Source organism: Entelurus aequoreus, linkage group LG25 (genome assembly GCF_033978785.1).
Source record: "Entelurus aequoreus isolate RoL-2023_Sb linkage group LG25, RoL_Eaeq_v1.1, whole genome shotgun sequence".
Lineage (NCBI taxonomy): Eukaryota > Metazoa > Chordata > Actinopteri > Syngnathiformes > Syngnathidae > Entelurus > Entelurus aequoreus.
Genome location: NC_084755.1, coordinates 34,020,467 through 34,034,323, shown reverse-complemented (window position 1 = coordinate 34,034,323; position 13,857 = coordinate 34,020,467). Strand labels below are relative to the sequence as shown.

The 13,857-nt window shown below is 42.1% G+C and overlaps 1 protein-coding gene across 1 annotated transcript in view; it reads left to right on the top strand.

Moving 5' to 3' along the window:
- The first annotated feature begins 255 nt into the window (after window positions 1-255).
- The window catches only part of LOC133642451 (multidrug resistance-associated protein 1-like), a 104,935-nt gene continuing 91,333 nt past the window's right edge, over window positions 256-13,857 (top strand). The window contains 3 exon segments of the mRNA XM_062036643.1: window positions 256-419; window positions 8,169-8,345; window positions 8,422-8,550. Of these exon segments, the coding sequence (XP_061892627.1) occupies window positions 372-419; window positions 8,169-8,345; window positions 8,422-8,550 (354 nt within the window). The 5' untranslated portion in view covers window positions 256-371.

The window sequence follows — 13,857 nt, the reverse complement described above, 5'->3', positions numbered from 1 at the left end:
ATAAGATTTTACCATGAATTGATTTACGTGGACCCCGACTTAAACAAGTTGAAAAACGCATTCGAGTGTTACCATTTAGTGGTCAATTGTACGGAATATGTACTGTACTGTGCAATCTACTAATAAAAGTTTCAATCAATCAATGTCTATGTTCCCGACCCCTGCTCTAGCACAACGTAAGAAAAGTGTCATTCTTCTCCGGTACAGCAGATGGCGCTATACGCACATCCAATATGCCGGCGAGCTGCTCGGGGAAAAAAAGCCGAAGAAGCGGCAACCTTCCGCCAGGCATGTGACGAGAGGCAGGTTACAACATCGGAAAACTCCCCACAACTCAGTCCCGACTCCCACTTGCTTACACGTCCCGGTCAATGGGGCTTGACAGGTTCTGCAGCCCGGACGGTTCCGATCAGTTCTGGGTGAGTTGGTGGTTTGTCGTGTTTTTGAACGTATTCACCTTCTGTTTACCTCTCGTTGTTGGCTAGCTACTACCGGTCAGCAGCCGGTCGGCACATGCTAGCCGGCTGTAAACAAGCTGCTGCTGGAGCAATGATGCCGAATAACCGGCTTAGCGACACCCAGACCGCTATTGTATTCAGTGTCAGTGTGTGTAACCTTTCATATACTTCCATGCACATAATGCACGCGTTTGTCGTTTCAAAAGAAAGTACCTGCTTCTTGCAGGATACACCTAAACCAGTTTTTCAACCGCTGTGCCGTGGCAGATTATCTAATTTCAAAATATTTTTTGCAAACAAGTAATTATAGTCTGCAAATAATGTGCCGTTGCTGTGCAATCTACTAATAAAAGTCTCAATCAATCAATCAATCAATCAATCAATCAATCAGTCGGTGCTAGAGCTCAGGCCTGGCCCTAACCAATCTGGCGCCCTAGGCAAGATTTTAGGTGGCGCCCCCCACCCACATCGGCAGTGAAGTGTATATACTCACAAGAAACCGAATAGCTTTGTCTTTGACCTTTTTTTTTTTACTTAAAGAAAGCAAATTAACATATTATATGAGAATGTTATGTTATGATTATCTTTAACCGAATCACAACAGTGCTCAAATTAAAAAACAACATTCCCTCTCATGTGATATTGCTTAATTAACATTAATGATGTGCACTTTAACAACTAGGCTTACAACTATACTTAATATATAAAGGGGTGGAAAACTGACTATTACCTGCAGGGCAAACATTAGCTAACCACAAGGCAATAACAATGTAAACAAAAAACACCTGCTTAAAAGATCTAATACAAATGTCCCCGAGGAATGTAAGGCGGGAGTACTGTAATTACCTAATGTTACGTTATTATTTTCCATAACAATTTAGCCCCCTCCACAATATTAACCCGACGTTAAAACAGAACTAGCTATTTATTGATTAGCAATTGCAGAATCATGTAACATTAGCTTAATGCTAAAAAGCCAGGTTACTATCACATTCTGTAACAGACAAATTATTTCATGTAGGCTAACGTTACCTACCTGCTACCTCTGTCTTTTTCTCGTTTCTCCTGTTCTTTTCTCTTTTTTCTTCCCTGGGCACCTGACAGTTTTGGCCGTTTTGAAATCTTGTGTTGATTTTTCGATGTGGTAAGAGTCATGATACGGGAAGGGAGGGGGCGCACCGTGCGGGGGGATGGGGGGGGGGGCGTAATGTTGTAACAAATAATATTTCTATTAAATAGGCTTTACTTTGCATTTTAATTAACGTGGGATTATTTTTTGTATTTAGAAATAATAGTACCAACTTTTTTTTTTTTTTTTCCTCCAACATTTTTGGCACTGGCGTGGCGCCCCCTGATGGCAACGCCCTTAGCATTTGCCTATACGGCCTATGCCACGGGCCGGCCCTGCTAGAGCTCGGCAGCGTAACTATGTTATACTCTTCCATATCAGCAGGTAGCAGCAGGTAGCTAATTGCTTTGTAGATGTCGGGAACATGGTTTGTCGTGGTGAAAAGGTATCTAATGCTAAAACCAAAAATAAACAAAAGGTGAGTGCCCCTAAGAAAAGGCATTGAAGCTTAGGGAAGGCTATGCAGAACGGAACTAAAGCTGAACTGGCTACAAAGTAAACAAAAACAGAATGCTGGACGACAGCAAAGACTTACAGCCATACTTGCCAACCCTCCCGATTTTCCCGGGAGACTCCCGAATTTCAGTGCCCCTCCCGAAAATCTCCCGGGGCAACCATTCTCACGAATTTCTCCCGATTTCCACCCGGGCCAACAATATTGGGGGCTTTTTTGATTGATTGATTGAGACTTTTATTAATAGATTGCACAGTGAAGTACATATTCCGTACAATTGACCACTAAATGGTAACACCCGAATAAGTTTTTCAACTTGTTTAAGTCGGGGTCCACTTAATTTGATTCTTGATACAGATATATACTATCAGATATATACTATCATCATAATACAGTCATCACACAAGATAATCACATTGAATTATTTACAATCAGGGGTGTGGAGGGGGGGGGGTAGGATATGGACAGCAAGTAGTAAGAGAGAGGGAGGGAGAGAGAGAGAGAGAGAGATCAGAAGGCATAAGAAAAAGTATCTGCATTTGATTGTTTACATTTGATTATTAGCAATCCGCGGAGGGTGTTAGTTTAGGGTTGTAGCTGCCTGGAGGTGAACTTTTATTGCGGTTTTGAAAGACTTACAACCATCCTTGCCAACCCTCCCGATTTTCCCGGGAGACTCACGAATTTCAGTGCCCCTCCCGAAAATCTCCCGGGGCAACCATTCTCCCGAATTTCTCCCGATTTCCACCCGGGCCAACAATATTGGGGTTGTGCCTTGAAGCAGTGTTTTTCAACCTTTTTTGAGCCAAGGCACATTTTTTGCATTGAAAAAATCCGAAGGCACACCACCAGAAGAAATCATTAAAAAAACGAAACTCAGTCGACAGTAAAAAGTCATTTGGATATGACTTTTAACCATAACCAATCATGCATCAGTATAGCTCTTGTCTCAAAGTAGGTGTACTGTCACCACCTGTCACATCACGCCCTGACTTATTTTGAGTTTATTGCTGTTTTCCTGTGTGTAGTGTTTTAGTTCTTGTCTTGCGCTCCTATTTTAATGGCTTTTTCTCTTTTTTTGGTATTTTCCTGTAGCAGTTTCATGTCTTCCTTTGAGCGATATTTTCCGCATCTACTTTGATTTAGCAGTCGAGAATATTTCAGTTGTTTTTATCCTTCTTTGTGGGGACATTGTTGATTGTCATGTTCGGATGTACATTGTGGACGCCGTCTTTGCTCCGCAGTAAGTCTTTGCTGTCGTCCAGCATTCTGTTTTTGTTTACTTTGTAGCCAGTTCAGTTTTAGTTTCGTTCTGCATAGCCTTCCCTAAGCTTCAATGCCTTTTCTTATGGACACTCACCTTTTGTTTATTTTTGGTTTCAGCATATTGTAGCCCGGAAGAGTTAGGGATGCAAGGGATTCTGAGTATTTGTTCTGTTGTGTTTATGGTGTGTTACGGTGCGGATGTTCTCCCGGAATGTGTTTGTCATTCTTGTTTGGTGTGGGTTCACAGTGTGGCGCATATTTGTAACAGTGTTAAAGTTGTTTATACGGCCACACTCAGTGTGACCTGTATGGCTGTTGATAAGTGTGTCTTGCAGTCACTTTCGTGTGTATGCAGAAGCTGCATACAACATGTGACTGGGCCGGCACGCTGTTTGTATGGTGAAAAAGCGGACGCGTCGACAGGTTGTAGAGGACGCTTTGGCAGTGCCATCACGGCACGCCCTTAATATTGTTGTCCAGGTGAAAATCGGGAGAAATTCGGGAGAATGGTTGTACCGGGAGATTTTCGGGAGGGGCACTGAAATTCGGGAGTCTCCTGGAAAAATCGGGAGGGTTTGCAAGTATGCTTGCAGCCATACTTGCCAACCCTCCAGATTTTCCTGGGAGACTGGGTTATAGATAAACCTATAGATAACAGAGACATATAAAATAGTCTCCTTTTCAGGTGAGAGAGGACGCTAAAGGCAGTGCCTTTAAGGCACGCCCCCAATATTGTTGTCCGGGTGGAAATCGGGAGAAATTCGGGAGAATGGTTTCCCTGGTAGATTTTCGGGAAAGGCACTGAAATTCGGGAGTCTCCCGGGAAAATCAGGAGGGTTGGCAAGTATGACTGTAAGCATACTTGCCAACCCTCCCGATTTTTCCGGGAGATTTTTGGGAGGGGCACTGAAATTCGTGAGTCTCCCGGAAAAATCTCCCGATTTTCCCTCCCGAAAATCTCTTGGGGCAACCATTCTACCGAATTTCTCCCGATTTCCACCCGGACAACAATATTGGGGGCGTGCCTTAAAGGCACTGCCTTTAGCGTCCTCTACAACCTGAAAAGGAGACTATTATATATGTCTCCGTTATCCATAGTTTTATCTATAACCCATAAAGTAGGCAGGCACGGAGCTATTTTTCCGCAGGCACGGAGCTATTTTTCTTTTTCAGGTGAGAGGACGCTAAAGGCTGTGCCTTTAAGGCACGCCCCCAATATTGTTATCCGGGTGGAAATCGGGAGAAATTCGGGAGAATGGTTGCCCTGGGAGATTTTCGGGAGAGGCACTAAAATTCGGGAGTCTCCCGGGAAAATCAGGAGGGTTGGCAAGTATACTTGCCAACACTCCTGATTTTTACGGGAGATTTTTGGGAGGGGCACTGAAATTCGTGAGTCTCCCGGAAATATCTCCCGATTTTCCCTCCCGAAAATCTCTTGGGGCAACCATTCTCCCGAATTTCTCCCGATTTCCACCCGGACAACAATATTGGGGGCGTGCCTTAAAGGCACTGCCTTTAGCGTCGTCTACTTCCTGAAAAGGAGACTATTATATATGTCTCTGTTATCCATAGTTTTATCTATAACCCATAAAGTAGGCAGGCACGGAGCTATTTTTCCGCATGTGTTTATTCCAGCCGGCACGTTAATACACTGACACACAACATCCGGATTCCCATCATGCGTTGCTTCAAAACTACGGCAAGTAGTAATGTCCAAAAACATAACAGAGACAAAGCAGAAGAACGGAGAAGAGACATGGCGACGACGAGTAAGAAGAAGAAGTATGCTTGCAAGTTCCAAAATGATTGGAAAAAATTATTTCAGTTCATCCAGGACAGCTCGAAAGGGAAGTGGTATGCTGCCTGCACATTTTGTAGATCAGACTTCTCCATTGAACATGGCACACCCCCCTCCCCCATCTCCCGAATTCGGAGGTCTCAAGGTTGGCAAGTATGCTTACAACGTGTTGAGCAAAGACGACGTCCACGAAGTACATCCGAACATGACATGACAATCAACAATGTCCCCACAAAGAAGGATAAAGGATACAGCCGATTAAAATTAATCAATGGAGTAGTATGAAAGAGGATTGCCAGGGACATATTGAAAAGAGAAAGTTTGAATATTAAATGTTTGAATAAGATATCAAGACACTTAGTAGGTTAGAAAAATACAATAGCTTAGGCCATGGAGAGTTTCAAAAACGCATATTTGGGGTTAAAACTTTTTCCATCCACTAAGGGTTCACAAAAATGTTGGTTTGGTACGTACCTCGGTTTAGAGGTCACGGTTCGGTTCACTTTCGGTACAGTAAGAAAACAACAAAATATAAATTTTCTGGTTATTTATTTACCAAAATTTGTAAACAATGGCTTTATCCTTTTAACATTGCTTTAAAATAGCTGTGTGTGTGATGGATGTGAGCCACCACTAGGCTAATGAGTGCAACAGCAGGCAGTCATGAATGCTAAGCATAACAATAACATACATATACACACAGGGTCCATCGCCAGGGTTAATGCAGTCAACATATATAAAATAAAAACTAAATATGATATTTATTTAAACTGCTTCAAGTTGTTGTTCAGATTAGATAAAATGACAAAACTTTTCTTCTGCATACAAAAAGTGCAACATTAAACAGTTTCAAGTCAAGTCAGCCTCAGATTAACTTTTCATTTTCCCCCCCAACCTTTAACCCTGGTGACTTTCACTCAATTTTTATGTTTTTTGCCAGAAAAATCAGTTTATCCACATTGTCTGCAGAAAGAGCAGACCTGCTTGCAGTTAAAATGTCTCCAGCTGTGGAAAATACCCTTTGGCTGGGCACGGAGGTAGCAGGTATGGCGAGGTAGTGCCTGGCTAACTTGGCAGTAAGAGGATATATGGGCTCATTGTTCTTCCACCATAGAAGTGGGTCAAAATCTAGTTTTTAATGCAATATGGTCTTAAATCTGCTGCTATAAAAACACCAACGGCATTTGTTATTGCTTTAGCTCTGCCTGACTCGCCGAGGAGAAGCTGCTTGAATGCGGTGGGAGTTGTTTGTTCGTCTTTATCTTCGTTGAAGCGATGTTATCCATTGTTGTATCGCACCGCGAAGCCGGAATATTCCCAAATGGGAGATTTTAACGAGGCAAGAGGGTCTTCCAGCTCGGACTTTTTCATGTTGTCGTAGCCCGGTCGTTGCTAGCATGCCGTGTGTTGTGCCTCGGTGTGCATTGTTTACACAATGTGCGGTACGCTACTTAAAGGCCTACTGAAATTACATTTTTTTATTTAAACGGGGATAGCAGATCTATTCTATGTGTCATACTTGATCATTTCGTGATATTGCCATATTTTTGCTGAAAGGATTTAGTAGAGAACAACGATAAAGATCGCAACTTTTGGTATCTGACAAAAAAAAGCCTTGCCCCTGCCGGAAGTAGTGTGACGTAGTCAGTTGAACATTTCCGCAAAGTTCCCTATTGTTTACAGTGATGGCGGCCAGAAGTGAGAGCAATTCGGACCAAGAAAGCGATGATTTCCCCATTAATTTGAGCGAGGATGAAAGATTTGTGGATGAGGAAAGTGCAAGTGAAGGACTAGTGAGGAGTGGAAGCGATTCAGATAGGGAAGATGCTGTGAGAGGCGGGTGGGACCTGATATTCAGCTGGGAATGACTACAACAGTAAATAAACACAAGACATATATATACTCTATTAGCCACAACACAACCAGGCTTATATTTAATATGCCACAAATTAATCCCGCATAACAAACACCTAGGTGTTTGTTATGCTAGCTCCTAGCTCCCGTCCATATAACCCGCCAATACAATTCAAACACCTGCACAACACACACAATCACTCAGCCCAAAGGACCGTTCACCTGACCCAAGGTTCATAAAGCTTATATATTTACCCAAAGTTACGTACGTGACACGCACGTACGGGCAAGCGATCAAATGTTTGGAAGCGCAGCTGCGTATTCACTGTACCGCGTCTGCGTCTGTGTATCCAAATCAAAGTAATCCTGGTAAGAGTCTCTGTTGTCCGAGTTTTTCGATCTTGACTGCATCTTTCGGGAATGTAAACAATGAAACACCGGCTGTGTTGTGTTGCTGACTTCCCTCGCAAAATACTCCGCTTCACACCGACAACTTTCTTCTTTGCTTGCTCAGCTTCTTTCTCCATAATGCAATGAACAAATTGCAACAGATTCACCAACACAGATGTCCAGAATACTGTAGAATAATGAGATGAAAACAGAGCTATTTTGTATTGGCTTCAATGGGCTACCGATACTCCTGTTTCACTGGCTACGTCACGCGCATACGTCATCATCCAAAGGCGTTTTCAACCGGAAGTTTAGCGGGAAATTTAAAATTGCACTTTATAAGTTAACCCGGCCGTATTGGCATGTGTTGCAATGTTAAGATTTCATCATTGATATATAAACTATCAGACTGCGTGGTCGGTAGTAGTGGCTTTCAGTAGGCCTTTAATATGTCCGTGTGGAAACTCGTTCGGTACACCTCCGAACCGACCTGAACCGAACCCCCCGTACCGAAACGGTTCAATACAAATACATGTACCGTTACACCCTTAATAACAATGTATGTCAATGTTATTTGTCTGAAAATCAATAAACAATTAACATTTCTTGGTTATGGCTTGTATCCTGGTTTGCTCTATATTCCGGAAATTACGGTATATTACAGCGGTCTAGTGTTTTTAGGAATCTGCTGCAAAAATGCAAATTTTTTACGAAATTTTGAACTGAACTCTATGGTTGGTTTGATGTCAGTCCGCCAGTTGAATAGCCCCACTTTACAGTATATCACAGGTGTATTTTCTTCCTCCTTGTCTCTTCTAGGATTGGAACCGCTCATGGAATACTTCAAACCCATACTTCACACAGTGCTTCCAGAACACTGTCCTGGTGTGGCTGCCATGCCTTTACCTCTGGCTGTGTGCCCCCATCTACCTCATTTACCTCCGTAGCCATAACCACGGCTACATATGTATGAGTCACCTTAACAAAGCCAAAACTGTGAGTCATACTTAACATTACATGATACTGTTCTGTGCATCAGGTGTGTTACTAAAAACTGCTCCTCTCTCCACAGGCTGTAGGCTTTCTCCTGTGGCTTATCTGCTGGGCAGATGTTTTCTATTCTTTCTGGGAAAGAAATTCTGGCAGTGGGGTTCCTGCGGCTGTCCACCTCGTTAGTCCTACCATACTGGGCTTCACCATGGTGAGTGAGGGAGTTATATCATATACCGATGATGTATTAAGGTTCATGGAAGACCCTAAAATTCCCCTTAGTTGTGAATATGAATGAGTGAATCAATGGTTTGCTGTCCCTTTAGCTTGATTTGTACCGCAGGTTCAAGTGCACAATTCGGAATTAGTGCCTCTATCCGATATTTGTGTGTTCGCAATTACACTGATGCCCCGGTTTTTTGTTTGTAATCAGTCCCGAAAAGTGAAGCCCTTTTTTCCCATAAGAAAAAATGTAAATCCAATAATACAATCCAGACACCCACACATATGAACACACAACACATTTGATAGAGAATAGTTATAGTTTCACACACAGGAAAAATGTGAAATACATATACTGTAAATTCCGGACTATAAACCGCAACTTTTTTCCTACACTTTACACCCTGCGGCTTAAAAAACAGTGTGGCTAATTTATGGATTTTTTTTCTCCAATTGCCAGAACGTTATGTGTTCAAACGTTTTCATTAAACCCACCCAAACATAGGACTGAAATGGTATGTTATTGTTTGTGCTATGGCGTCATCTTTCGGACGAGTTTGCTCACTTCATGTGCTGCGAGTTGAAAATGTACATCCTGTTTTGCCTTGAACGGAAAGTAAAACCATCCATAGATGACTTAAAAATCACTTTCCCCTTTGTTCATGACTCTTGTTGGCAAAAACGGTGATGAGCAATAAGGTAGGAGAGAAGGGAGAGCCACACGGACGCCACCTTTGTACTTTGCTTTGAGTTCTTGAATTGAATTTGTTTTCCATCCATACATTTTCTACCGCTTGTCGCTCGGGGCGGAAGGCAGCGTACACCCTGGACAAGTCGCCACCTCATTGCAGGGCCAACACAGGTAGACAGACAGCATTCGCACTCACATTCACACCCCAGGGCCAAATTTAGTGTTACCAATCAGCCTATCCTCAAGTGCATGTCTTTGGAGGTGGGAGGAATTTTCTCACCATCTGTATTAAGTGCTGGTACTTGCAACTTTCTTTGGCCCCATGTAGGGCCCTATGAAGTTTATTTCAAATGTTGTTTTTTAAGTTTTTAGAATGTATTTTTTTACCTTCTACAATTATTTTACCTCAATTAATTGTGTCTTTTTGTGTCCCTGATTAAAATGTCCATTAACTAGGGGTGTAACGGTACATGTATTTGTATTGAACCGTTTCGGTACGGGCGGTTCGGTTCGGAGGTGTACCGAACGAGTTTCCACACGGACATATTAAGTAGCGCACCGCACATTGTGTAAACAATGCACACTGAGGCACAACACACGGCATGCTAGCAGCGACCGGGCTACTACAACATGCAAAGGCCAGAGCTGGAAGACCCTCCTGCCTCGTTAAGATCTCCCGTTTGGGAACATTTCGGCTTCGCGATGCGTTACAAAAATGGATAACATCGCTTCAACGAAGAGAAAGACGAACAAACACAGCTCCCACCGCATTCAAGCAGCCTCTCCTCAGCGAGTCAGGCAGGGCTAAAGCAATAACAAATGCCGTTGGTGTTTTTATAGCAGCAGATTTAAGACCATATTGCATTAAAAACTAGATTTTGACCCACTTCTATGGCGGAAGAACAATGAGCCCATATATCCTCTTACTGCCAAGTTAGCCAGGCACTACCTCGCCATACCTGCTACCTCCGTGCCCAGTGAAAGTCTATTTTCCACAGCTGGAGACATTTTAACTGCAAGCAGGTCTGCTCTTTCTGCAGACAATGTGGATAAACTGATTTTTCTGGCAAAAAACATGAAAATTGAGTGATAGTCACCAGGGTTAAAGGCTTGGGGGGAAAATGAAAAGTTAATCTGAGGCTGAGTTGACTTGAAACTGTTTAATGTTGCACTTTTTGTATGTAGAAGAAAAGTTTTGTCATTTTATTTAATCTGAGCAACAACTTGAAGCAGTTTAATGTTGCACTTTATATGTGGAATTGTTACACTTTATATGTAGAAAGGTTTTGTTAAGAAACCAATTCTGAGCCTTATCTTATTTAGTTTTTATTTTATATATGTTAACTGCATTAACCCTGGCAATGGACCCTGTGTGTATATGTATGTTATTGTTATGTTAAAAGGATAAAGCCATTGTTTACAAATTTTAGTAAATAAATAACCAGAAAATGTATATTTCGTTTTTTTCTCACTGTACTGAAAATGAACCGAACCGTGACCTCTAAACCGAGGTACATACCGAACCAAAATTTTTGTGTACCGGTACACCCTTACCATTAACCAAATAGAAAATCCTCACATTTATTGATGAAGTTCACCATTGGACATTTTTTTCCCAGTATTTAAAGCCAAAGCATCAAAATAATATACAAAAGTTAAGTACAAAGTAATGTAAGCTATTTTTCCAAAACCTTTATTTAGTTTGCTCAGTCAGATGAGACGTAGTACACAGTGCTGTTATTGTCAAGAGTTAAGGGCTCTTGACCGCTGCTGTTTGAGTGGAAACGAGGCTGTGTCGGAAAAAAGAAGGAAAAAAAAGCCTCTTCAGTCAGGGCTGCCGTCCTGTCTGTACATTGAGCTTGCATCACAACAGTGGTCATTTCACCACTTATAATTGTTACTATTAGTATCAGAAGTATTAGTAGCTGCCATGTTATCATGAACTTACAACTTACCTACAAGCTTACTATCCCTGGCATCAGTGGTATCATCCACAAGGACCGACAGCTTTTTTCCCACGGATCTTCTGAAGCACAGCGGATTGTCTTTGCTAGCATTAGCAGGATCATGGGGTTTCTCTTTGTTTTTTTTACATTACTTTGGAATGGCAAGTGGTCATCAGACATTTCTATGTTTCCGGTCAACAGTATTGCAAAACAGCATCACCTGACATGTGCAAGTCCTTGTGGAACTGTAGGGCTCTGTAACCAGTGTTTCAATTGGCCGCTTCGACAGGCAGGTTTATGATTAGATACTAGGGATGTCCGATAATATCGGCAGTCCGATATTATGTTTTGAGCAATGACAGTTTGAAAGAAAAAAAAACAGCTTTGTTTTATTAGTCAGCATTGCAACTTTTTCTAAATGACATTTAACCTTTAAGCTTTTTTTATTTCACTTTTGTTGTTTTTGTTTATTTTAATAGTATTTTTAGAATGTGCCGTGGGCCTTTAAAACATTAGCTGTGGGCCGCAAATGGCCTCCGGGGCACACTTTTAACACCCCTGCTATAGATAATAAAAAATGTAATCTGTGGATAAAAAGCAGAGCCTGGCGACGCATGTCTCTGCCCCTCCCTCACGAATGCTGCTGCGCGCACAATTTGTTTTGTTTTTAACCCCTTCTTAACCCTGAACGTACATTGAAAATACACGCAACCCTAACTCAAAATGCCAGACAATTGAGGCATTTAAGAAACTCCGCCCGGACAGCTCCGCAAAAGAGGACATGTCCGGTGAAAAGAGGACGTATGGTCAGTCTATCCTAGCCCGTTAGCGGCATGCTAGCAGCTAACGGGCTACGATAGACTGACCATACGTCCTCTTTTCACCGGACATGTCCTCTTTTGCGGAGCTTTTAGGGCGGAGTTTCTTAAATGCCTCAAATGTCCGGCATTTTGAGTAAACAATGCACACCGAGGCACAACACACACACTACTTAATATGTCCGTGTGGAAACTCGTTCGGTACACCTCCGAACCGAACCGGAAACCCCGTACCGAAACGGTTCAATACAAATACACGTACCGTTACACCCCTACCGTTTATCGTTACATCCTTAACAACATTTCAGTCAAACTATGTTAATTTTTGTGATATTACAGGTTTAACAGTAGATTCTGTTTTTTTGGCCAATTCCGCAATTCCATTTAAGTGGAAATGATAGGGTCCTACCCATGGTGGGTTATTTTGCAGCCATACTCGGTCGGGTATGGCATGCATACTTATAATAGCAAATAAGTATAGAGTCTACCAGTAATGATGTCATAGGAGCTGGGGGAGAATGACTTCTGTGTAGGTAACTAATAGGGGTGTCAAAACGAAATAGATTTTCGAATTAATCACAATTCCTATTTGTAACGATTCTTAATTGATTCAAATAAATCAAAAATCTATTTATTTTTTTCCCAAAGTGCGTCCTATCAAGCCACTTAAGTAAATGTTTGGGTAGAACGTTATTAAACTAAACCAGTTTTCTTTTAAGTAACATAGAAACGTATCAGAGCTGTTTATTTATTTTATGGGGCAATGTAGTTAATCATAGAACTGGCACTCAATGTTATTGAAAAAGTATTGATTTTGAATCAGGAATAGTTTTGAATCGAGAATTGATTCTGACTGGAATCGTTACCCCCAAAAATCGAATCGAATCATGTGCCCAAAGCTTCACAGCCCTAGTAACTGAAAACGGGCTAACAAAGGCATGTTTTGTTATAAAGACCCGTTGCAGCAGACTTCCTACTCAGTGGCCTAGTGGTGAGATCGGTAGGTTGTGAGTTCAAACCCCGGCCGAGTCATACCAAAGACTGTAAAAATGGGACCCGTTACCTCCCTGCTTGGCACTCGGCATCAAGGGTTGGAATTGGGGGTTAAATCACCAAAATGATTCCTGGGCGTGGCCACCGCTGCTGCCCACTGCTCCCCTCACCTCCCAGGGGGTGATCAAGGGTGATGGGTCAAAATGCAGAGAATAATTTCGCCACACCTGGTGTGTGTGACAATCATGGGTACTTTAACTTTAGGCAAAAATATGTGTTGAAAATCCAATCATATTAAAAGTGGGGTGTACAAAAACCATGGTATCACCGTACATTTCAAATGACCAATATGTAATATCATGGTGATTAAGTTTGCTAAACACCTGAAACAACCAAAGTAGTCAGCAGCAGTTGCAAGCTGTGTAGACTCGCCTCCCATTTTCACATTGTCCGTATAATTACTCGGTTGGTACTTTTTCAAATGATTCAACAAATTTGTTGTGTTGCCAGTTGTGTTGTACATACTGTGTCCATCGGCTGGATTTGTTCCACCTCACTTTGACGACCCAAAGCACCACCACACAACCAAGCCTCAGCTTCAGAGGATAACTGTAAGTCACGGCTGACTTTTAGTTTGCTGTCCTCAGCCTAGGGTTGTTTTTTTTTACATTCCAGATAAATAATCAAACGAAGGGTGAACATGTTGGTAAAAGGGCTTTGAAATTCCACTGAATATAGATCACTGTAACTGAGGACAAAGCTGGGGTTTCAGGAAAAGTTTGCAAGCTGGAAAAAGTACTGCGTTCTGACCCTTAACAAGGACCTAGTTGTGATTGTGAGAAGACCGC